We start from the raw sequence: 27,036 nt of genomic DNA on the forward strand, positions 1-27,036 counted from the left end.
TAAATTGTATCAGCTATACGGAGAATGAATAACAAATTTGCCATCTTTTTTTCTTTTTTACGTTTATTCATTTTTGAGAGAGAGAGATAGAGTGTGAGCAGGGGAAGGGCAGAGAGAGAGGGAGACACATAATCTGAATCAGGCTCCAGGCTCTGAGCTGCCAGCAGAGAGCTCAATGTGGGGCTCGAATCCACGAACTGTGAGATCATGACCGGAGTCGAAGTCGGACACTTAACCAGCTTAGCCACCCAGGTGCCCCACAAATTTGACATCTTGAGGTCCTGGTTTACTGAATATGTAAAAGCATTACTAAGCACCATACTACTTACTGCTTATGCATTGTCATGAATATTGATATTGAATGTTCAATAAATGGTATTGAGGTAATTTTTATACTTTGAAATGTTTATACTTATCTCTTAAATGCTTTAAGTTCAAGGTTGTTTTCTGGTAAAGCCAATGACATGAAGTATGTATGCATCCACTCCAAGAGCCACATTAATTATTCTTATAAAAGAGCATTTTCTCTAAGTAATGTAGATAATACCTAATAGTTCGCATGTTGGAATATAAACATAAGGGCAAAGTGAGGCAATGGAGGTAAATCATTGTGTTATAAATAATTTATATCTTATTTGCTCATGGGGAAGTCAGACTTGAAAATCTCAATTTAATGGTATTCATTTACAACAAGCTAATACTTTTGTCTTCTTACCGTTGTAACTTTAAATTACACTGCCTACATCACTGCTTTTATTTTTCTACCCATTAGATCCCAAATGAAAGCCCTGGTTTTCAATGATTTCATTCCATTGGAATTAAATTGTTTCCTGTTTCGTCTTCCTGAACATCAGATTCTTTTGGAATTCTTGTCTACTTTCTCTTTGATATATCTCTCGTTCCTGTTTCATTGATTTCTATTTCATTGGCCCATTTGGAACCTTTCTCAGCCTAGACCCTTATTCCTTCTCTAGTCTTTTTTTAAATGTTTTTTTAAAAATTTATTTCTGAGATGGAGAGAGAGAGACAGCGTGAGCAGGGGAGGGTCAGAGAGAGAGGGAGACCCAGAATCTGAAACAGGCTCCAGGCTCCGAGCTAGCTGTCAGCACAGAGCCCCACACAGAGCTTGAACCCACGAACTGTGAGATTGTGACCTGAGCCAGAGTCGGATGCTTAACCAACTGAGCCACCCAGGCGCCCCTCTTATTCCTTCTCTATACTATTAAAAATGGCTTTTCACTGTTAATATTTACTTAGTTTGGGGTCTCCTATACTTAGCCTATGTCCACTTTGGGAAAGGTCACTTATTGTTATTGCATTCATAATTAATACATGGGTAGCTTTACAACAGATCTCTCACTCCAATTCCTTACTTTTTCGGTAGTATAAAATTCTTTGCATTCAGGTTGACTTACTTATATACCATGATGTCAACTGCCATGGAGTCCTAAAAATAAGATAAATATTATATTAAAAATTCTGAGTGGAATTCAGGGCCCAAACTAGTAAAGATAAAAGATTTATTCTTATTTATTCAATGGCTCATGAACCTGTTACATGTGAGCCAATTTAAAAAGGCCAATTGTAACTTTTTTTTCTTTCCAAGATTTTATGGTCATTTAAGTTAGTTAACTTATAGTGTGGTATTGGTTTCAAGAATAGAATTTAGTGATTCATCACTTACATATAACACCCAATGCTCATCACAACAAGTGCCATCCTTAATGCCCAGCACCCATTTAGCCCATCCCCCCACTTCCCTTCCCTTCCAGCAACCCTAACTTAGGTTTTTAAGAATTGATTGGGTCAGTATGAAAAAGGTCTTGGAATTTAAGACCTGACTCTAAGCATAAAATGAGCTCTTTGTGTGAGACTTGATTGTTAAGGAAAGTTAAAAATTTTTAGGTTTCCCAGATTAAATTGTGCCTCATATTCAGTTTGTTAGATTTCTTCTGGGATGTTATATTTATAGTAGATACCATTCTACCCATGCACAGCGCCTAAAAAACCAGTGTCTACATTTATCTCAACTGTTGGACCCAGAGGAGATATCTTCCTTTGGGTGGCCAATCTCCAGCCTGGCTAGAGAGTCGTAGTCAGGATCAAAGTAAGGATCTGTTACAGCCAGAGACTTATTTAAATAATTTAGGTTTTAGAAGTTAAGACATATAGATTTGGTGTAGAGGAGAATGTGTGTCTAGAGCCAGAAGATCATGATAGTTAGGACTAGGATAGCCATAGTGGACCATAGGCAGGATGTGTAAGTTAGGAAGCCATTCAGCAAATAAAGAATGGCACTGAGAAAATCAGAGGAATTAAAATAGACTGACTTTAGAAGATAAGGATTTAAGTTCTAGTTTATAGTTTTTTAGGTTCAATTTCTTTAAGCCCCTTTTGTGTTGCAGTTCTTGCCTTGGATTTCTGCAAGATTCTTTGCAAATACTCAATTTTTTAAAGCTAGCGTTCAAATAGCCTTGACTAAAATAATGGACAATTTATTGACAAATTAGATTTCTTTTAGATAAGAGCGGCCAGGATGGTGAAATCTTTGGGAACCCCATCTCTGAGATGAGCCACTTCTTTTTTACATTAACATAACACATGCCTCAGTGGTTCAACATATTTTTAAGTGCTCTGTTTTATATTGTGATTTGTGATGGGTTTTATGAACTGTGGCTTCCTAATGGAGTGAAAATGTGTTTCTTGAAAGTTTTATTATATAGTTAGCCATCTCTGTAGTCTTTATCTTTCCCCCCATTTTTTGTAGAATGGTAGAGTTTATAAACTCCAGTATTCAGGATTATTCAGATTAAAGGCATTTTACAAAGAATCATGCTCTGAATTTTGCCATCAGATTAATAAAAATCATCCCTTTGGAAAGCAACAACACTTTGAAAGCAACCTATATTCATCATATGCTTTGAGATATGGGTACTGGACATATGGGTTCTGTCTACATATATCCTTATCTAACATTAAGATAGTATATTGTCTGAAAATGTCTAACAATGTAATAACATTTTACGTAACTTTGTTTTGAATAATTTATTTTTATATATGGAGGTAGGTTGAGCAGGCACTTTAAGAATCTTTTAATTTGTTCCCTAATTTTCATGAGAGTTTTACTTAAAAATTTGTAGACAAATGTGTAAAGAAACCTGTCACAATCTTAAAGGATTTTGGAAATTGTATGTTTTCTCTCAGGTGCCTATTTTATATTGAAGTTCCCAATAATAAGTGTTATTAATTATTCTATGAAACCTGAATCCCTTACTGTATCATTTGGCTTTTAAAAATTTGTATTTTATTAGGTGTAAAAATTTGCAAATATCTTTTACTATAAAGCAGAAAATCAGATGAAACCTCATTTTTCTTAACTAAAAGTTTAAATGGAATCATTGATCTCTCAGGAGAATTTTGAGGTGCTGGTGTCAGGATATGTGCAAAATGAGATTGTTTATACCTAATGAATAAAAGTAACTTTTATATAATATAGTGGCAACTGTGATGGTTACTGTTGTATACTGGTTTCATTGATTAAGCATGGCACTTATGATAGGGTGATTATTAGTCAGTGAGTTTTGTTTTTGCAGACTTTGAATTCTAGCCAATCAGTGCACAATATCTGCCATTATTAACAGTAGGATCAGACAAAGAAGTATGCATACACAGAATGTAGTCACATTTATTGAACATTCATAGATTATCTCCTATTTGCAATGGATTTTATTATGAGTTTTCAGGGAAAAATCAATTCCTTGATGGCAGGGATGTTTTGCTCAACCTAATATTCTCTGATGTGTTAGCACAATGCCTTGCACTCAAAAGATATACCCTAAATGTTTGATTAAGACTGTATTGTGGTTATCCACTGCCACTTACCAAACCAACCTCAACTTAGTGCATTCAAACAGCACGTATTCTTTATGTCTCACAAGTCTAAGGTTGACTAAATTTAGCTTGGCAGGTCTTCTGCTCCATGTTGTCAGCTGAAGCTGCAGTCATCTGGAGATTCGACTTGGCTGGAATGTCCAAAATGGCCCAGTCACATGACTGGTACTTTGTCAGCTCATAGCTTTAGCAGTGGCCTCTGTTCTTTTCCATGCAGACTTTCGTGGTAGTTTGGGCTTCTTACAGTGTGGTAACCTGATTCCAAATGCATGGTGGTAGAAGCTGCAGGCTTCTTAAGGCCTAGCCTCAAAAGCTTTATAGCACTTAGTTCACTGCACTTTTTGGTCAAAGCAACTCATAGGGCCAGACCAGATATCAAAATGGTTCTTGACAAATAGTTTTTTAAAAAATTTATGTTATTTCAGTTTAAATCAAATATCCTTTCCCTAGATAAAATATTCTTCTGAAGTCCTGAAGGATTTTTGAGAAGATTAGGAAGATGGAAATAGGAAATGAGAAGAGGGGTTGCTATATTTCTTCTAACTGTCCAGACTTTTCCAATAGAAACACACTGACCTGTTGCCATAGCACATTGATATCCTACTATGATTTTATTTGTTCTTGGGGTAGACAAAAGATGCTTTAGTCAAATGACATTTCCCATAGTAAAAATTGCTGCTTTATTTTTGATAACCAGATACTTGTTTTGTGATTTGCAGGGAAAATAGGCCTAAGTTATAGGTCTTTGGAATGACTTCCCACATCAGGCTCCATAAATTCTCTTTCTTCTCCCTGTGCCTTGAGAGGAAGCTTTATTCACTTGAGGACACAGGCAGGTAGTGAGGCAATGAACAACACTTCTTTTCAAGCAGGAGCACAGATACCCTATTCCTTCACAAGATATTCCAGTTGATGGGTCAGTTTCTAAGCAGTGAAATCCTTAACATTAAATTAATTTTATTCTGTCACATAATCTGAGCATTTCCTTCGACTTTGTTTTCCTGTAATTCAGCTAAGATTCTTGATAATCTTGATAATCTTGATAAGCGCCATCTTCTGGTGGCACTTAGTTTACTGCTCTAGCTCCATTTTATAAAACAGAAGTATAAAACTTCATGATGTGTCACAATCCATTTATAGAATTTGGTTGTTCTATAGATTTATAGAAACTTGATTTTTATAATGACAGAAAAATGGCTATAAATGATTTGGTAGTAATTTATAGTTAATATTTCATGATGAAGGGGATGATGTAAAATAATGGTAAATATCAAGAAGAAATTTTTACGGTTTTACAGTGAACATTGTAAATACATTTTTCTATTTTTAGTTGAAGCATAGTTGACATATAATGATATATTAGTTTCAGATGTGTAACATAGTGATTCAACAATTATGTACATTACAAAATGCTCACCGTAAGTGTAATTATCCTCTGCCATCATATAAAGGTATTGCAATATTATTGACTGTATTCCCTGTGCTGTATTTTTTATCCCCAGACTTACTTATTTTATAACTGGAAGTTTGTATCTTAGTCTCCTTCACCTATTTTGCCTAGCCCCCTCCACCCTTCTCCCCTCTGGCAACCACTAATTTGTTCTCTTATTTATCTGCCTGTTTTTTTTTTATTTTGTTTTGTTTGTTTTATTTTTTAGATTCTATATATAAAGGAAATCATGATGTTTACCTTTCTCTGATTTATTTCAGTTAGCATAATACCCTCTAGACCCATCCATGTTGTTGCAAATGGCAGAATTTCATTCTTTTTATGATTGAGTTATATTTCATTCTATATATGTATACCACATCTTATCTATTCATCTACTGATGAACACGTAGGTTGCTTCCGTATTTTGGCTATTGTAAGTAATGCTGCAGTAAACATAGTGGTGCATGTAACTTTTCAAATTAGTGTTTTCATTTCCTTTGGATAAATGCCCAGATGTAGAATTATTGGGTTTTGTGGTATTTCTATTTTTAGTTTTTTGAGGAATTTCCATACTGTTTTCCATGTAGCTGTACCAATTTATAATCCTCCCAACAATGCACAAGTGTTCCTTTTCTCCAGAATATTGCCAACACCTGTTATTTGTGATCTTTTTGTACGTTTTTTCTTTTTATGTTCTTTCCTAATTGGATAATAAAACAGTTATAATAAATTGTATGTCTCTGATGACAACACTTTTATGGTATGCTTTCTGGAAAACTTCTCAAGGAATTCAGGAATTGTTGTTAAAATAAGAATATAATGCCCACATTATAGAAAGGTCTTATTATATACTAAAAATATAAAAAAAAATTTCCACAAAGTCTGCTTGTGAAATACTACATAGAATTCTAGCAAGCTTTCTAATATAACTTTAAATATTCTATTTCAAGATATTTTTGAGAAAGATAGGAAGTTAGTTACACAGCAGAAAGCATCTATGTTAGCTTTGCTCCTTTTGCCTTTGAGAATACAGATATTTTATTTATTTAAAAAAATTTTTAATGTTTTTATTTATTTTTGGGAGAGAGAGAGACAGAGCAAGCAGGGGAGGGGCAGAGAGAGAGAGAGAGAGAGAGAGTCTGAAGCAGGCTTCAGGCTCTGAGCTGTCAGCACAGAGTCCGATGTGGGGCTCATACTTAGGAGCTGTGAGATCATGACCTGTGCCAGAGTTGGACACCCAACCAACTGAGCCACCCAGGCACCCCAGAATAAATATATTTTATATGTGAGAGTATATTTTGAATATTACTTGAGGTATCTAATTAGGTTTAAAAAGCAACAAAAGTTACATGATCAAGACTGCCGGAAATGTTCATAGGCTACGTGCTAGGTATGAAATGTGGGGGTGGGTTGGCAACTACAGAGAGCCTCTTTGCTGAGTGCTGGTAGAAACAGTTTTTTAAATCATAGTTTCTATTTTGTGGTCACTTTGCGTCTTTCTCTACCTAGTTTTTAGTGGTACCTTTAGTCATAACTGTTATTCATCTTGGAGCCCAGGGCTAATGGAGAGAACATTTTTTAAAAATAACATTATTTTTAAAATAATGTTTTAAATGGACAAAGAAAAGCTTCTATCAACTGGAAAACGATGTTGGTTTTTCACTTTTTATTTCTTTAAATGCTTATCTTACATTTTATAAAATCCCACTGTTCTCTTTCTCATATAATGCATTGATATTTCAGGTCACATTTTGAATATTTATGAATTTTATATTTTTCTTAAGATTCTTCCCCTTTTATAAAGTTTCGAAAACTTGTCATTTGAAAGGACTTTTGTTTTTTTTACCATATTTAGATTTGCTTTGAACTACCTTGACTTGGTAATCTAAAACTATATGAATGCCATTTGAATTTTTCAATTATTAGCATTTTATGGCCTAGTTTAATATTCTATGAAATTATATATTTAATTTAAAATATTTCTACATTGTACTGAACCTTTTTCATTATAAAGACAAAATGCTTAAGTATGTTGCTGTTCTTTTTTTTTTAATGTTTATTTTTGAGAGGGAGAGACATAATGTGAGCAGGGGAGGGGCAGAGAGAGACAGGGAGACACAGAATATGAAGCAGGCTCCAGGCTTGGAGCTGTCAGCATAGAGGCAGATGTGGGGCTTGAACCTATGAACCACGAGATCATGACCTGAGCTGAAGTCGGATGCTCAACCAAGTGAGCCACCCAGGTGCCCTTGGACGGTGCTTTCAAATTAACATTTGTGGCAGATAATATGCTACATTATTCCATGTTTAATAAAATAAATTTTGAGGCACCTGGGTGGCTCAGTTGGTTGAGCATCATACTCTTGATATCAGCTCAGGTTGTGATCGCATGGTCCTGGGATCAAGGCTTGTGTCAGGCTCAGCATGGAGCCTACTTGGGATTTTCTCTCTCACTCTCTCTCTCTGTTACTCCCTAGCTTGTGTGCACTCTCTGACTCTCTTTCTCTCTCTCAAAATAAATAAACTTTAAAATAAAATAAATTTACCTTTAAAAATTAGAAATGTCTGTACTAATTTTTATTTCAGATATGCCCTGTACAGTGGCTAATATCTTTCTATAGTTTGGAGATGAAGATCTTGGGTATGCTCTTGGAGTTAAAACATTATGCAGACATTGAACATCAAGTAGTCATTAGAGAAATGAAAATATGACTGCAGTGAGAGCAACCACACACACATTAGAACTGGTAAAATGAAAAGTAGTGACTACCACTTGCTGGCAAAGATGTGGAGAAACTGAAGTTTTACACACTGTTGGTGAGCATATAAAATGGTACAACCTGGAAGACAGTGTATCTTGAAAATAGTTTAGCAATATCTTAAAAAACTAAACCTGCAACTATCACATCAACCAACAGTCACAACAATCTTCTGGACATTTATGTCAGACAAATGAAAACTTTTCTTTTTAATGTTTTATTTATTTATTTTGAGAGAGAGTAAGAAAGAGCATGTATAGGGGAGGGGCAGAGAGAGAGAGAGAGAGAGAGAGAGCGAGAATCCCAAGCAGGCTCTGTGTTGTCATCTTGGAACCCAACATGGGACTTGAACTATGAACAGTGAGATCATGGCATGAGCGGAAATCAAGAGTCACTTAACTGACTGAGCCACCTAGATACCCTGAGAAATGAAAACTTTTATTTTCATAAAAACCAGTATAAGAATATTCATGGCAGCAGTAATAGTAAAAAACTGGAAACAACCCAAATGTCCTTCACTGGGCAGGTGATTAAATTAACTGTGGTATATTCATACCATAGAATTACTAGTGTCCAATAAAAAGGAACAAAGTATTGATACATCTAACAACTTGGATGGATTTTAGGAATATTATGCTGAGTGAAAAAAAATCCATCTCTAAAGGGCTTGTAGTGTATGATTGCATCTATGTAACAGTCTCAGAAAGAGATAATTATAGAGATGGAGAGCAGGTTAGGGGTTACCAGGAATTAGGGATGATGAAGGTGAAGAGAATAAGAGTGACTATAAGGGGGTAGAACTAGGTAGATCTTTGTAGTGATGGAGTAGTTCTATATCTTGATTGTGCCAGAGGTTATACTAATCTACACATGTGATAAATGACATAGAATGATATACTCTCTTTGCACCAGTGTCAGTTTCCTGGCTTTGATATCATATCATACTTACCTAAGGTGTAACGATTGAAAGAAACTAGAATAAAGAGTACATGGACCTCTTGTATTATTTTTTTAAAGTTTATGCATTTATTTTGAGAGAGAGAGAGAGAGCAGGGAAGGGGCAGAGAGAGGGAGGGAGAGTATCCCAAGCAGGCTCCATGATGTCAGTGCAGAGCCTGATGTGGGGCTCTGTCTCAGGAACCCGTGAGATAATGACCTGAGTTGAAATCAAGAGTCAGATGCTTAACCGACTGAGCAACCCAGGCTCCCCTGTACTATTTTTTAATGGGGTAAAATTCACATAAAATTAACCATTTTACATTGTACAATTCAGAGGCATTTGGTACATCTACATTGTTGCATAACCCTTGACTCTATCCAATAGTAAACATTTCATCATCCCAAAAGAAAACCCTATGCCCATTAACCCTTTCTGCCCCCACACTCCCTCCCAGGCCCTGACAACCACTAATCTGCTTTCTATCTTTATGGATTTACCTATTCTGATTATTTCATATGAATGTACTCCTTTAGTATGTGATTTTTTTGCTTGACTTCTATTTGCATAGTATTTTTGAAGTATATTCATGTTGCTCAAGAAGCAATCTTTCATTTCTTTTCATGATTGAATAATATTCCATTGTATATAATGTAAATAGCACATTTGGTTTATCAGTTCACCAGTTGATGGATATGTGGGTTGTTTACACCTTTTGGTTATTGTGAATGGTGCTGCTCTGAACATTCATGTGCAAGTTTTTGAACATCTACTTTTAATTCTTTGGGGTATATTCCTAAGAGTGGAATTGCTAGGTCATATAGTAATTCTATGTTTAAAATTATTGAGAACTGCTAAACTATTTCCCATAGTGGCTAAACCTTTTTACTTTCCTTCTGGCATTGTACAAGGGTTACAGTTTCTTTCATGCTTGCCAACACTTGTTATTTTCCTTTTTGAAAGAAGAGTTGTTATTGCATACTTGAAAGATGCTAAGAGAGTAGATGTTAAAAGTTCTCATGACAAGAAAAAAATTTTTGTAACTATTAATGGTGTTGGATGTTAACTAGATTTCTTTTGGTGATCATTTCACAATATATACAGATATTGAGTCATTATATTGTATACCTGAAACTAACAATGCTATATGTCAATTATACCTCAAAAAGTTGTAGCCACCCTACTGGATATTAAGTGGTATCTCATTGTGGTTTTGATTTGCGTTTCCCCAAAGACTAAAGATGGTGAGCATCTTTTCATCTGGTTGTTGGCTAAATGTATATTCTGTTTAGAGAAATGTCTGTTCAAGTCTTTTTCCATTTTAAAATTTGGTTGTCTGTCTTTTTTGTTGTCATTGAGTTGTAAGAGTTAAAAAAATTTTTTTTAATGTTTATTTATTTTTGAGAGAGAGAGAGACAGAGACAGAGCGTGAGTGGGGGAGGGGCAAAGAGAGAGGGAGATGCAGAATATGAAGCAGGTTCCAGGCACAGAGCCCAATACCTGCTTGAATCCACAAGCCATGAGATCAGGCATGACCTGAGTCAAAGTTGGTTGCTTAACTGACTGAGCCACCCAGGCACCCCAAGTTGTAAGTTTTTTATATCTTTTGTATAGTAGATCTTTATCTGTTACATGATTTGTAAATACTTTCTCCCATTCTTTGTATTGTCTTTTAACTTTCTTGATGATGTCCTTTGATGCACATTTTATTTTATTTATTTATTTATTTTCCTTAAATAGTTTATTGTCAAGTTGGTTTACATATAACACCCAGTGCTCATCCCCACAAGTGCCCTCCTCCATCCCTGTCACCCCCCTTCTCCTCAGCCCTCAGTTTGTTCTCAGCATTCAAGAGTGATGCACAAAATTTTTAAATTTTGATGAAGTCTAGTTTTTTCTTTGGTTGCTCTTACTTTTAGTGTCTATGTAAGAAGCTATTGCCAAACACAAGATAATGAAAATTAACCCCTATGTTTTCTTTCAAGACTTTTACAGTTTTAGCTTTTATATTTAGCTCTTCAATTCATTTTGAGTTAGTTTTTAAAATTTGATGTGAAGTATGGGTCCAATTTCATTCTTTCTCACATAGATATCCAGTTATTCCAGCACCTTTGTTGAAGAGACTGTTTTTTCCCCATTGCATGACCTTGGCACCTTTGTTGTTGTTTTGATTAAATTTTCCAACTTTTTTTTTCTTAAATAGTTTATTGTCAAGTTGGTTTCCATATAACACCCAGTGCTCATCATGTTGTAGTAACATGGATGTAGCAATACTTTTAAAGTACTTTTTTTTTTTAATGAAAAGGTATTGGATTTTGTCAAACACTTTTTTTTTTTTTGCATCAACTGAGATGATCTTGTGTTTTCTTTCCTTGATTATATTAACAGACTGTATTATATTGATTGGTGTTTGTAATGTTGACCTACCCTTGCATTCCTGGAATAAATCATACTGGGTCATGATGTGTCATCTTCTTAAAATGCTGCTGAATTTGGTTTGCTAATATTTTCTTGTGGATTTTTGCAGCTATATTCATAAGTGATATTGGTCTATAGTTTTCTTTCTGGCTTTGGTATCAGGGTAATGCTGGCTTCATAGACAGAGTTAGGAAGTATTCCCCCTTCGATTTTTGGAAGAGCTTGAGATGAATTTGTGTTAATACTTTAAATGTTTGGTAGAATTCATCAGTACAGAAGGAACATTTAAAAGCTGTATTCACCCACTTATCTCCTTTCCAAACAGCTTCCTTCCCAGAACTTTCAGTCTGGCTATTGCTTGTACTGATTGTTATCCCTAGTTCTAGGCTGCTGTGGCCAAATGCTTTTACCTTTAAATGCTTTCAGCATATGCCATCCAGGAAGCATTCCTAACCCAGAGCATGTCACTTTGTTTGGGCAAAACAAAGGCAATGGTTTTCACCAGTCCTTCTGGGAGCCCCCAGATAGGTTGAAACAGTTCTTTGAAAATAAGGTCTGTATTGCTTCCTGCATAACTAGCAACCTGCACCAAGAATTCAGACTTCTCTGTCTTCATGGCTACTGCTGATCTAAGAAGTTTGGGATTATAGATGAGCAATTTAAAATGTCCCAGTGCTTGCTTACTACAGTACAGTGGTTTCTTTCTTCACTAAGAAAGACCCTGGTCTTGTAGGTTTTTGACTATATTACAGAGTTCTACAAGAGTTGATTTGACAGTTTTTATCAGCTTATTAGTTGTTTTTGTGGAGAGGTAGAGCCCTGGAACGCTCTACTACTCCATTTTTGGTGACATTACTCCTGTACTATTTTTTTTGCAACTTCCTATGAATTTATGAATATTTCAAAATTAGAAGTTTGAAAAATTATCCTAATTTTCTGACCTTCTAAGGGAACGAGCTATTTTGCCTGTTCTTGAAGTGTATGTAAATGTAATGATAGAGTATGTACTCTTTTATCTGCCTTCTTTTCCCCAACATTGTGACATTGATATAATTATAGTTTGTTTATTGTCATTGTTGTATAGAACTCCATGTGTGGTATACCGTAATTTACCCATTTTTTTTATTAATTTACATCCAAGTTAGCATATAGCGCAACAATGATTTCAGGAGTAGATTACTTAATGCCTCTTACCCATTTAGCCCATCCCCCCTACCACAACCCCTCCAGTAACCCTCTGTTCTCCATATTTAAGAGTCTCTTATGTTTTGTCTCCCTCCGTTTTTATATTCTTTTTGCTTCCCTCCCCTTATGTTTTGTATCTTAAAGTCCTCATATGAGTGAAGTCATATGATATTTGTCTTTCTCTGAGTGACTAATTTCATTTAGCATAATACCCTCTAGTTCCATCCATGTAGCTGCAAATGGCAAGATTTCATTCTTTTTGATTGCTGAGTAATACTCCATTGTGTGTGTGTGTGTGTATATGCCACATCTTCTTTATCCATTTATCCATTGATGGACATTTGGGCACTTTCCATACTTTGGCTATTGTTAATAGTGCTGCTATAAACATTGGGGTGCATGTGTCCCTTTGAAACAGCATACCTGTATCCCTTGGATAAATACCTAGTGGTGCAATTGCTGGGTCTTGGGTAGTTCTATTTTCAATTTTTTGAAGAATCTCCATACTGTTTTCCAGAATGGCTGCACCAGTTTGCATTCCCACCAGCAATGCAAAAAAGATCCTCTTTCTCTGCATCCTTGCCAACACCTATTGTTACGTGAGTTGTTAATGTTAGCCATTCTGACGGGTGTGAGGTGGTATCTCATTGTGGTTTTGATTTGTATTTCCCTGATGATGAGTGATATTGAGCATTTTTTCATGTGTCGATTGACAATCTGGATGTCTTCATTGGAGAAGTGTCTATTCATGTCTTTTTCCCATTTCTTCACTGGATTATTCGTTTTTTGGGTGTTGAGTTTGAGAAATTCTCTATAGATTTTGGATACCAACCCTTTATCTGATATGTCATTTGCAAATATCATCTCCCATCCCGTCAGTTGCCTTTTAGTTTTACTGATTGTTTCCTTCACTGTGCAGAAGATTTTATTTGGATGAGGTCCTAATAGTTCATTTTTCCTTTTGTTTCCTTTGCATCTGGAGATGTGATGAGTAAGAAGTTGCTGTGGCCAAGGTCAAAGAGGTTTTTACCTGCTTTCTCCTTGAAGATTTTGATGGTTTCCTACCTTACATTTAGATCTTTCATTCATTTTGAGTTTATTTTTGTATATGGTGTGAGAAAGTGGTCCAGGTTCATTTTTCTGCATGTTCCTGTCCAGTTTTCCCAGTGCTACTTGCTGATGAGACTGTCTTTATTCCATTGGATATTCTTTCCTGCTTTGTCAAAGATGAGTTGGCCATGCGTTTGTGGGTCCATTTCTGGTTTCTCTATTCTGTTCAATTGATCTGACTGTCTGTTTTTGTTCCAATACCATACTGTCTTGATGATTACAGCTTTGTAATATAGCTTGAAGTCTGGGATTGTGATGCCTCCAGCTTTGGTTTTCTTTTTCAAATTGCTTTGTCTATTCGGGGTCTTTTGTGATTCCATACAAATTTTAGGATTGTTTGTTCTAGTTCTGTGAAGAATGATGGTGTTATTTTGATAGAGATTGCATGGAATATGTAGATTGCTTTGAGTAGTATTGACATTTTAACAATGTTTATTCTTCCTATCCAGGAGCATGGAATATTTTTCCATTTTTTTTGTGTCTTCTTCAATTTCTTTCATAATCTTTATAGTTTTCAGTGTATAGATTTTTCACCTCTTTGGTTAGATTTATTCCTAAGTATATTATGGTTTGTGGTGCTATCCATTCTACTCTTGATGGACGTTTGGTTTGTTCTAGTTTTTAACCGTTTACAAAAGCTACTGCTCTGAAAATTCCTAACTAACCACATCTTTTAGAAAACATATATCCACATTTCTATAGCGTTTATTTTTATCGGTGGAATTGTTGGCCTATGGAAGATGCATTTGTTCAAGTTCAAAAGATATTGTCAAAGAGTTTTCTAAGATATTATACCAATTTATATCTACACCAGCTTGTATGAATAGTCTGTTTGCTCCATATCTTTTCAACACTTGGAATTATTTGTTTTTCATTCTAGTCACACTGGCAAGTGTTTATGCACGTGTGTGCAGGTGTGTGTGCATGTGTGTGTGTTGAGCACCTTTCATATGTTAGTTTCCATTTGGGTAACTGATATGCTTGTTTTTACTATTGAATTGTCTGCCTTTTTCATACTAATTTGAGCTCTGTATATGAGATTTTTGTTAGATATATGAAATTCAAATATCATCTCCCACTCTTTGGCTTTGGCTTTTCATTCTCTTAGTGGTAACTTTTGATGAATAGAAGTTCTTCCCTTTCCCCCACCTCCAAACTCCCGCCAGCTTTATTGAGGTATGATTGACAAATAAAAGTTGTATATATTTAAGGTATAAATATTTCAATATGTCACAATCAAGCTAATTAATATATCCATTACCTCACATAGTTACCTTTGTGTGTGTGTGTGTGTGTGTTGAGAACACTTAAGATCTACTCTCAGCAAATTTCAAGTATACATTTTCAACTGTAGTTACTGTACTGTATGTACATTAGATCCCCAGGACTTATGACTGAAAATGTATATCTTTTGACCAATATCTCCCCATTGCCCCCACCTCCCCAGCCCCTGGATACCACCATTTTACTCTCTGTTAACTATGAGTTTGACTTTTTTAGATTCTACATAGAAGTGAAGTCTTGCAATATTTATCTTTCTGTGCCTGACTTATTTCACTTAGCATAATGTCCTGCAGATTCACCCATGTTGTTGCAAATGGCAGGATTGTCTTTTTAAGGCTGAATAGTATTCCACCATGTGGTACGTTTTCTTTAGTCATTCATCTGTTGACAAACAGAAGTTCTTAACTTGCTTTTAGTGCAGTCCAATTTATTTTTTTAAGCTGCCTTTTGATCAGTGTTTTCATGCTTCTTGTTTAAGAAACCTTTCCCTACTTAAGGTTATGAAGGTATTCTCTTATGTTTTCTTCCAAATGCTTTATGTTTTGCCTTTTTCACTTAAATCTATGATCCAACTGGAACTGATTTTTGCATATGATATGAACTAGCAGGTTATGGTTCTCTCCCCAATATATACATATATTTCTGGCTACCCTGTTTCATTCCATTGATTCTTTTCAGCCCTTATGATAATGCCACACTGGCTTAACTACTATGATGTTTGGTAAGTTGTCTAGTGAACCTTGATGTTTAGAAGTTCAAGTCCTATAGCTCTGTTGTTCTTCAGGATTGCTTTGACTATTCTTGATAGTCAGATCCCTTTTGATTTCTTTTAATCTTTTAGAAATTAGTCTTAATTTTAACTAGGGAATTATTTTGAATTTTTGTAAAAATTTCACCTTCCTATTTCTCTGTAATTTGATGTAGCATGGTTTTATTTGTGATAATTTTCTGTCCTAATTTACTAAATAAACAATGGATGAATATAAAAGAAAACTCATGTGTATTTAAATTTACTTTGCTTCATTTTGCTTCACAAATAAGTATAATATAACAAGATAAAAATAAAAATGCAGAAAGAAAATAAGGGTAAGAGTATAATATAAAATAACAGATAAGATTAATTCAGGCCTGCTTTTTTATATATAGAGTTAAGGCAGAAACTGTAACTCCCATTTATTAGAGTCAAAGCAAAGAGAATCAGTTATGAGATTCACAGTATCCATATGTAAAAGCAAACCAGTTACTCTAAAGGAGAGTTTTTCTTGGTGGTAAAAAATGAAGATGTGAATTTTCTCCTTTTTTGGATTTTAAAGATGATAACATGTGGACACAATTCCAAAGGCCAATTTATCTGAATGGACAGTTCTATAAAATCAGTAATATGCTACAGATTTGTGCTTTTCTGATAGTCTGACTTGATCCAAGGATAAAATTTGAAACAAAAATAAATGGGCTATTTTTAATTCTAAAAAATAATACACATATCTCTCAATTCTGTATATGTATATATATACACTTACACATATTTTTTTCTTAACCATGTTTTTTAATGGGATTTAGACAATAGAAACACAAGAGTATATTTTTTGGCAAGAACCTATGTTGTCTATTAAAGCATATCTGTACACTTTGGTCAACAGCTGAGTAGAGGCTCTTTGAGTTGCTATTCTTCAATAATAATATTGCAGAGTATTAAAACTTTATTGCCAGATATTGCAATAAGTGCTTTCATTTACATTTTTCATTTAATCATCACCCTTGACAGTAGGTGCTCTAGTTATCTGTATTTCATGGATGAAAAAAGTAAGGTAAATAACTTGCCTAAGGTTCTACTACAAATAAGTAATAGAATCAAGATTCAGTTTCTGGCAATTATGCCTCTATTTCTACTACATGATAAAGATTTAGTCTGATGCAGGATTTGTGCCTTAATTAGGAGGTTAGGACATTCAGATAGAGCTAAGGTTTTCTTCACAAAACAGTTTCTAGGTCTATGTTCATATAGTTGGGTGTAGAAAACCACATTGTACTTCTACAACAATTTTGCTTGAGATAAATTTCTTTTGGATTTTGGATTTTCTTTAGTTTCTTTTTATTTCTTATTTTACTTAACTAAATCCCAATCTTCTGAATAACTATTGTTGAATGTGATCATTACCTTGAATATTATCACTTTTACTCTTGTTTTATGAGTATTAAGCTTGTAGGGAGCCAAGTGGCTTGCCTAAATAGATATCAAAATATAAGCAAATTAAATTACTTAAATGCTTTCTATAAAGGGAATTTTGTATTTTTGCAGTTTTAAAATATTTTCTGCAATTTTCCTAAGATACATTGATATTTTGGAATTATTTCATTGAAAGTAGGGGAAAGTGTTCAGTATGTTTTACAGCTGGCATTCCTAAAAGCTAAATGAGCATTGCAGAGCCATTTTAGTTATGTTGCGATATTTATCTTTTGTTATAATTCTTGCACTTGAATACTTGTTTGTGCACATTGTTTTGAAGTGAGCCTACTAATTTATGTTTGAATCTGCCTTAATTTCACAAATAAGAAGTAAGAAAAATTTATAGGATTAGTTCTATTCATATTAATCTGAAAGTAAAATATATTAAAAATTTTAACATTTTCTATGTTAACTTCCAGGTTGAAGGTCTAGAACAGATGTGGAAAGATGTTCACTTCAGAGAAAGGGGTTGTGGAGGAATGGTTGTCAGAGTTCAAGGTAATATTTACTGTTTCAATATAGTAATTATTCCAAAGAAGTTTTATCTGGCATTTAAATCACAGTGGCTCTTTTTTTAAATTTTATTTTACTTTTTGTAATTTTTATTCTTTTTAATGACTGAAAGGCTAAATATCTATGGAAGCAGAAATATGTTCCAACAAATCTTAATAGGGAATTATTTATACATAGCAGTACTTTTTTTTCCCTAGGAAATGAATTCCTTTTTTTCCCCTCAAGTGGTTAAAAGATTTTGTCTGCTCCTTTTCATAACAACACCACAAAGAATGATTAATGTTTCTGAATATTAATGTTACTGTTTCCAACCACCATCAAAAATTCAGTGTTGAAATGTTTCTCCCAATTTGGGGGCAAAGGGAGTAGGCATGATCAACAACGAGGAGAAGATGAAAAGATATTTGCCCACTTTTCTAGCGATGGATTCTTCACTAGCTGGTTAACTTTTGTTTTCTTGTCTTAGGAGCTTTATAATTGCTAAAATTCTTTAACTAATTAATTACCTTCTCCTTGTCCTTTGGGTCTTGTTACACATAATTACGTAAACTCCATGATCACGAACCAGAGTAATGAAGAGTTTGGAATGCAACTATCACTTTTTTGTCTAGCCTAATCAGCCCATGGCTTTGAGGGACAAATGTATTGCCTGACAAAGTCGGACTTACTTGGCTTGTTTCAGTGAAGGAGACTACAACAGGCACTATATGGCCATCTTACCAAACAGAGGAAAAGACAAAATTATTCTAGGATTTGGAGGAAGGGTGAAGTTTAGATGGAAAATTTAAAAAAAATTTAATGTTTATTTTTTAATTTAAAACATTTTTTTATGTTTGTTTATTTCTGAGAGAGAGACAGAGAGTGAGCAGGAGAGGGACAGAGAGAGAGGGAGACACAGAATCAGAAGCAGGCTCTAGGCTTCAACCTGTCAGCACCGAGCCTGATATGGGGCTCAAACCCACCAACTGTGAGACTGTGACCTGAGCTGAAGTCAGATACTTAACTGATTGAGCCATCAAACAGGTGCCCCTGTTTGTTTATTTTTTGAGAGAGAGAGGGAGAGGGAGCATGAACAAGGGAGGAGTGGAGAGAGGAGGAGACACAGAATCTGAAGCAGGCTTCCGGCTCTGAGGCACAGAGCCTGATATAGGGCTTGAACTCGTAAACCGTGAGATCATGACCTGAGCCAAAGTCAGACGCTTAACCAACTAAGCCACCCAGCCACCCAGAAATTTAAATGAAGTAGTAATTTGATAGGCTTAATACAAAGCAGAGCTGTGTGTAATGGATTAAAATCTGGTGTGGACTTCCGAGTGGACCCAGGGTCATGTTGTCTTGGAAACTACACAGTTAACATCTACGTGGAATGTTGTGTTCAGAACCCCTTATGTGAAAGCTCTGCACCTTGCCTGAAAATCAAGCCTACTTCTCTTGTCTGTGTAAGGTGACTTAGATCCTCAGGAGAGAGTGGGATGTTTCATTCTTACTGGTATATGTTTAAACAGCAAAGTTTTTGATATCTATGATTTTAGATAACAAGGCTTCTCAGTGAATAAGGATATAGTTAATCACTAAAAAGCGAGGTTGTTATGACACTTTAGCTTCAGTGTGTTCTTGAGAGAAGCAGTGTTTCCTGTTAATTTTGCAGCTGGCCTTATCAGTCATTATTATCTCATCCTGACAAATGGCTGGACACATTTTTGCTTTGTAATTTATTATCGTCATGAGTTGAGTATCTTGCTACAGATCCCCTAAGTCATCATAAAGTGAGGTAGAATCTTACAAAAGTACACTGTATATAGTGCCTTCTACATATTTTAATAATTTCATTACATTTTGTATGTGCTTTTTCCCCCTGCATATGTTGTTTTTGTGAGTAAGTGTTCAGGTGGAGGTTTTTTGTTGTTGGATTTTTTTTTTTCTGAGAGAAAGAGAGAGACAGACACAGCGTGAGCAGGAGAGGGTCAGAAAGAGGGAGACACAGAATCTGAAACAGACTCCAGGCTCTGAGCTAGCTGTCAGCACAGAGCCTGACGTGGGGCTCGAACCCATGAACTGTGAGATCATGACCTGAACCGAAGTCAGCCACTCAACCGACTAAGCCACCCGGGCGCCCCAGTGTTCAGGGGTTTTTAAGCTTTTTTTTTGCTTCAGGAGTATTTAATATGGTTCATTATATCATGATTTTTTTTTTGATAGGTTGGTGGAAATTGTCAAGTTTAAGAGTGGAGTACTATTAGGCATTCTTATGTTTAATAGTGAAGTCAAATTTGCAAAAGCAAATATAGCCAGTTAGCCAATTTTTAATATGGGAGTTGTGGAAAGAGGGCCTGTTAAAGGATGGGGTATAGGGAAAGGGTTAACTGTTAAGGCAAGTAATTGAAAATCATGACTAAATCCCTACCTTCCTGTCTGTTTATTCCCTTCCCCTCCTGGCTTGGATACATAGCACCCTAGCAAGTGTAGCAGTGAAGGAAGGGTAAGGGGGCAGTGCAGAAGTATGGGTGACAGTATGCCCTAGTGCTTGAACTGGGTAGTTGGAATGGAGGGTTGCAGAGGTGACATGTAGAAAACTCAGCCAGAGTGGTTACATTGGTAGGTTGGTTACTTTATAAATAAATAAATATATGGAGGATAATGGGAGTTAGGTTTCTCTGTGTCTGAGAAAGGAATTAGAAACATGGGATGGGGAATGGCAAGAAAGAAACTTAAGGTGTTAGATTGGGATTGGAAGAATCAGAATGAACTCATGGATCTAAATATGTATGTGATATCATTATACATGTATATCTGTATATAAATGCATACATATATTTCTTGGGTTTGTTCACTCGGAGGGCCGAGAAACAATGACAATGACACCCCAGTAGTAATGAGTATACCATGCACCCAGATCTTGTTTTCTAAAAACCATCTTCCACTAAAAGAAAGTAGGATGTGAATAAAGTGTTATCTAAATAATATTTTATCAATATAGCCTATTATGTGGGTAGTGCTATTTTATCAATACTTTTATGTTTAATTCAAGGATAAGGAAACTTTTCCATTGGGAGGAAGGGAATAAAATCCTGAGCGCCATGAATTAAAAAGTAATTTAATTGTCTTCTCGCCCCCCAAGATTAAATTTACCCAATTTCATAGATGGAACTTACTTAAACATCATAAAAGCCATCTATGAGAAGCCCTCAGCTAACATCATCCTCAACGGGGAAAACTTGAGAGCTTTCCCCCTGATATCAGGAACACGACAGGGATGTCCACTCTCACCACTGTTGTTTAACATAGTGCTGGAAGTCCTAGCATCAGCAATCAGATGACAAAAGGAAATAAAAGGCATCAGAATTGGCAAAGAAGAAGTCAAACTTTCACTTTTCGCAGATGACATGATACTCTACATAGAAAACCCGACAGACTTCACCAGAAGCCTTCTAGAACTGATCCATGAATTCAGCAAAGTTGCAGGGTACAAAATCAACGTACAGAAATTGGTTGTATTTTTATACACCGATAATGAAGCAACAGAAAGAGAAATCAAGAAATGGATCCCATTCACAATTGCACAAAAAAACATAAAATACCTAGGAATAAACTTAACCAAAGGTATGGGAGATCTGTATGCTGAAAACCATAGAAAGCTTATGAAGGAAATTGAAGAAGACACGAAGAAATGGAAAATCATTCCATGCTCATGGATCGGTAGAATAAATATTGTCAAAATGTCATTACTACCCAAAGCAATCTACACATTCAATGCAATCCGAATCAAAATTGCACCAGCATTCTTCTCAAAATTAGAACAAACTATCTTAAAATGTGTATGGAACCACCAAAGACCCCAAATAGCCAAAGTAATATTGAAGAAGAAAACAAAAACGGGAAGCATCACAATCCCAGACTTTAGCCTCTGCTACAAAGCTGTAATTATCAAGACAGTATGGTATTGACACAAAAACAGACACATAGACTAATGGAATAGAAGAGAGAACTCAGAATTGGACCCACAAATGTATGGCCAACTAATCTTTGACAAAGCAGGAAAGAGTATCCAGTGGAAAAATGACAGCCTCTTTAACAGATGGTGCTGGGAGAACTGGACAGCAGCATGCAGAAGAATGAAACTAGATCATTTTCTCAGACCATACACAAAAATAAACTCAAAATGGATAAAGGACCTGAATGTGAGACAGGAAACTCTCCAAACCCTAGAGAAGAAAGCAGGAAACAACCTCCTTGACCTCAACTGCAGCAATTTCTTACTTGATACATCCCCAAAGGCAAGAGGATCAAGAACAAAAATGAACTATTGGGACCTCATGAAGATAAAAAAAAACTTCTGTACGGCAAAGGAAACAATCAATGAAACTAATAGGCAACTGATGGAATGGGAAAAGATAGTCGCAAATGACATATCAGATAAAGGGCTAGTATCCAGAATCTATAAGGAGCTCACCAAACTCCACACCCAAAAAACAAATAATCCAGTGAAGAAATGGGCAGAAGACATGAACAGACATTTCTCCAAAGAGGACATCCAGATGGCCAACAGACACATGAAATGATGTTCAGCATCCCTCAGCATCAGGGAATACAAATCAAAACCACACTGAGATACCACCTTATGCTGGTCAGTGTGGCTATAATGAACAAATCAGGAGACTCTAGGTGCTGGTGAGGATGTGGAGAAATGGGCATCCCCTACACTGTTGGTGGGAATGTAAACTGGTGCAGCCCCTCTGGAAAACAGTGTGGAGGTTCCTCAGGAAACTAACAATAGACCTCCCCTATGACCCAGCAAGAGCACTGCTAGGAATTTACCCAAGGGATACAGGAGTGCTGATGCATAGGGGCACATGTGCCCCAATGTTCATAGCAGCATTCTCAGCAGTAGCCAAAACATGAAAAGAGCCTAAGTGTCCATCAAGTGATGAATGGATCAAGAATGTGTGGCTTATCTATACAATGGAATACTACATGGCAATGAGAAAGAATGAAATCTGGCCATTTGTAGCAACATGGATGGAACTTGAAGGTGATATGCTGAGCGAAATAAGTCAGGCAGAGAAGAACAGATACCATATATTTTCACGTATAGGTGGATTAGGAGGAACTTAACAGAGGACCATGGGGGAGTAGAAGGGGAAAAATAGTTGGGAAGAAGGAGGGAGGCAAACCATGAGAGACTCTTCAATGCTGAGAACAAACTTAGGGCTGATGGGGGTGGGGGAGAAGGGAAAGGGGATGATGGGCATGGAGGAGTGCACTTGTTGGGATGAGCACTGGGTGTTATATGGAAACCAACGTGACAATAAACTATTTAAGAAAAAAAATTTACCCAATTTCCAGTCAATTTAATTTAGTAAATGTTTTAAATTATTGTCAAGTCTACATTATAGCTAGTTAAAAACAAGATATTTCCTATTTCTTGGTTAATTTGGTAAGCATTTCTGAAAATTATTTTGAGTGTTATCTGAATTGTGTTAATGTGTGTTGAATTCAGCTCTGTTTATGTTTGATGAAGGGTTTAAGGTTATCAGGAAAAAGCAGCATATTAAAGGTAATAAAAGGCAGAAAAGTACTTGAGGACATATCTCTTAAGTACTTTCAAAATTAGAGTATCTTGTCTTTTGAAATGATTTGTGATGTTAATTACATATTTTGGTTAAAATGAGAAAGGAAGTTTGGATGTATATATATATGGGGGGGTATTGTGGGAGAGAAGGGGTTGGAGGAGAAAGCCTTTGCTTGGTTGTTGAATTTAATAACCACGTGGTACTATTAAGGCTAAGGTCATCAGATTGATAAAGTAGTACAAAGCACAATGGGCTGAGAAGTCAGAAACCTTTTGATCTGATTGTAATTACTCTATTATATGGTTTTATGATGATGGAAAATTCACATAACTTTTTGGGTTTCAATATCCTCATCAGAAAAAGTGAAGTAGGTGGTCTGTGAAGATGATTTTAGCTTTACATTGTTTCATGGTCACAGTTTGAACTCTCAACTTCCTAACTTGATTCACTATGCTCTCAAATGTACAAAGACAACACAATTTGCTTTGCACAATTTTTTTTTTTTTTTGCCGTTGGAAAAACTACTCAGTATGTACACTAGCTCTAGCCCCTCAGTAGTATTCTCTTTATATACCAACAAAGTGATTAGATTTGAGACTTTATTTTAAGATTTTATGAATCATTCAGTTTTTATCTTTTCAAAGATTGATTTGTAAAGTATTATCTTTCAGATTATGTTGTGTTTTCCTTAATGCTATGTGCAGATTTGTCTAGCAGAATTCTAGATTCCTAATTTTTTCAATTTTATGGTAGTCACTGAATCTCAAAATGTAGTCTTAATGTGTAATGTTGTTGAAGAGTTGTTTTATTTATTGGCTCTTCATCCATCTGTCTATCTTCATTAATTCTCTTCCACCCAACCCATATCACCTCCTTACATTTTTGAAAAACCATCTGCCAAATGATACTTTAGTATGAAGCATCTGTCTTCAAATTTTGCAAACACTAATCCCCCCCCCCCTTTTTTTTTTTTTTGGTCTCCTGTTCTGCCTTCTGAAAAGTGAGAAAGCTTAGCTGGTACTTAAGGCGAGTACCTTTGAACTAGTACAGTGCAAGAAAATTCAAAGGTTTGCTGCAGTAGTACTTAAATCCACTAGGCATGGTTAGATCTTAAGTTTTTCAAATCACTGTTTATAAACAGCAATTATATTTTCTCCCCTTTTATAGACAAAAGTAGCTTTCCCCACATTCACAAAATGAAATAATGACAGACTTGTGCATTAAGTTTTAGAAGGCACTTCCTCTCATTTAGCAGCACAGTGTCCTGGGTCCAGGGTATTTTCAGAGAAGAGTTTGTCCAGAGTTTGTCTTTTCAGAGAAGAGCCCTCCTTTTGCCTTTGGCTGTTTTACAATGTTTTACTTCATGAAAGTTAATTGGTACATAAATTGAAAATTGTAATTCACATTTTTAATGAATGTTCCAGTTTTAGTCTAGATAGTGTATATAACATTAAAATAATCTTTATATTTACTAGCCATTTTTAAAAATGTATATTTCAATTCATGTTGTTTTGAATTTTATAGTTAGACATACACTATATATAGACATATATAGACATATAATAATATATTTTATATATATAGTTCAGGTTCATTTCCATTCAGGGGGTTAGAGAATCTGTTATTTATAGGACTGACTGGATGGTTCAGTTGGTTAAGCATCCGACTTCTGCTCAAGTCAGGATCTCACAGTTAGTGGGTTCAAGCCCACATCTGGCTCTGTGCTGACAGCTCAGAGCCGGGAGCCCCCTTTGGATTCTGTGTGTCCCTCTCTTTCTGCCCCTCCCCTGCTTGCACTCTGTCTCTCTCAAAAATGAATAAAACATTTTTTAAAAACTTAAAAAAAAGGAAATTTGTTGTTTATTTGACTGTTTCCTTTTATATAAATTCCCCTAGTATAAGGTTACTCTTGATCAAGTAACGGAAATGGAATGTTGCCTGGAGATCTTTTGTTACGTGCTTTTGAAATATTGAAGAATGCCCTAATCTCCTCTTTATGTAAGCAATTGCAGTGAAACTTTCTTTTTTTACTCTGAAGAATGGTGGAAGGTTTCCAGATAGTTCACATTTACTTACTATTCTGGTAAATAAAACTACCTTATTGAATTAAAAAAAGGAATCTATTCACTTATATATCTTAAGATGAAATGTGACCTATTTTTAAAGAATTTACTGAAGTGTAAATAGTGGCAGTGTTTATTCTTATTCTGTTCATCTATAATAAATCCCTTCAGCAAAGGTTTGAGTATGAGGCCTTGTGCTGAGTCCTGTGGATGGAGAGACAATAAGCTAGTTTTTGCCCTTAAGGAGTTCATGGTAAAATAAAAATGAATCACATATCCTTAGTATAAACATTTATGCTGTTTAATTTTCAGTGTTTATTTATGCACATGTACATGTATATACACTAATCATAATTGTTTTAAATTATTAAATACTAGGAGATGGGACAAATAAGAAACAGTATATATCTTGGAATGACTATTAGCAATATCTTGAAATTCTATATCTACTGCAAGATTAATATTTGTTGATTGATTAATTGAAGTAATTTGCATGAGAAAAAATAATGACTTAGCGACATATTAAGGAAGGGGTATACTCTAGAAGAGTAGGCTTTTATCATTTGTTATAATGAAGTGTTTTGTTTTTGTTTTTGTTTTTTTCAGATTTCCCTAGTACTTTTACCCCAAACCGTCTGACTTAACTACTGGAGTTTGATCTCTTCCCATTCTTCTCTGGTCATGGTGTCTTTTCTGAATGACTGGTGATAGCAAGCTATAATTAATTGTTCATATTTTAAATGGCATTAGGAAAATTAGTTTGCTGGTGGTGTGGTTATCTTTTTCACCAGTCTGAGAAGTGTAAAATTTGCCCCCCAACTTTGTTAATTGAGCAGCCTTATCTCTTATCAGTCACCATATGCAATTCAGGAGTTACTTTGGTAGATAATCTGTGGCTTTAAGGTTTGAAACAGTAGATCCATATGCAATGTGTTTATTAACAGGTAGGCTCAATACCACTAATGATTTTAGAACTTATATAATGCTACAAAAATATATCTCTAACTTTATATATGTTTTGTATTCTCATTTCTAACCCCAAACTGTTCAATCAAAGATGAAGTGTTAATGTTAATTTATGTCCTTGTTGATGATAAGAAAATTAAATATATTTTTTGTTGACATATAATTCACATAGCATAAAATTCATTGTCTTAGGGTGAAAATATAGTGGTTTTTAGTATAGTCACAATGTTGTGCAACTAATGCCAGTGACTAATTCCACTACCCCAAAAAGAAACTCCATGCCTGTCAGTCACTCTACATCTCCCCCACCCTCCAGTCTCTGGTAACAACTCATCTACTTTCTATTTGTGGATTTGCCTATTATGGATATTTCATAAAAATAAAATCTATTTTTTAAAATTTATTTAGACACTACCAGAAACATCTTTACCAAATTATGCCACAAATTTGAAAGACAAGAGTTCTTTAGTTTCATCTCTGTATAAAGTTATCCAAGAGCCACAAAGTGAGGTAAGTATTCTTACAGTTAATTGTGCTAGTAGTATTCAGTTGATTGATTTTTAATTTTTTATTGTGAAATATCACATATGTATAAAAGAGTTAGAAAAAGTATATGTGTAAAGAACTTAAATATATATTATGGATTGTTTACTGATTACATTTCAGAAGTGACGTAGAGGG

At 35.2% G+C, this 27,036-nt stretch overlaps 1 protein-coding gene across 1 annotated transcript in view; it reads left to right on the top strand.

Moving 5' to 3' along the window:
• LOC144240947 (hyccin) overlaps positions 1-27,036 on the top strand; it is a gene marked incomplete at its 3' end in the record, with an annotated part of 64,496 nt that overhangs the window by 19,687 nt on the left and 17,773 nt on the right. Inside the window, exons 2-3 of the mRNA XM_077775367.1 lie at positions 17,663-17,741; positions 26,764-26,865. Of these exons, the coding sequence (XP_077631493.1) occupies positions 17,691-17,741; positions 26,764-26,865 (153 nt within the window). The remainder of the gene's footprint in view (positions 1-17,662; positions 17,742-26,763; positions 26,866-27,036) is intronic.

The sequence above is a fragment of the Crocuta crocuta genome, unplaced genomic scaffold (genome assembly GCF_008692635.1).
Source record: "Crocuta crocuta isolate KB4526 unplaced genomic scaffold, BGI_CrCroc_1.0 scaffold197, whole genome shotgun sequence".
In the NCBI taxonomy this organism is placed as follows: domain Eukaryota; kingdom Metazoa; phylum Chordata; class Mammalia; order Carnivora; family Hyaenidae; genus Crocuta; species Crocuta crocuta.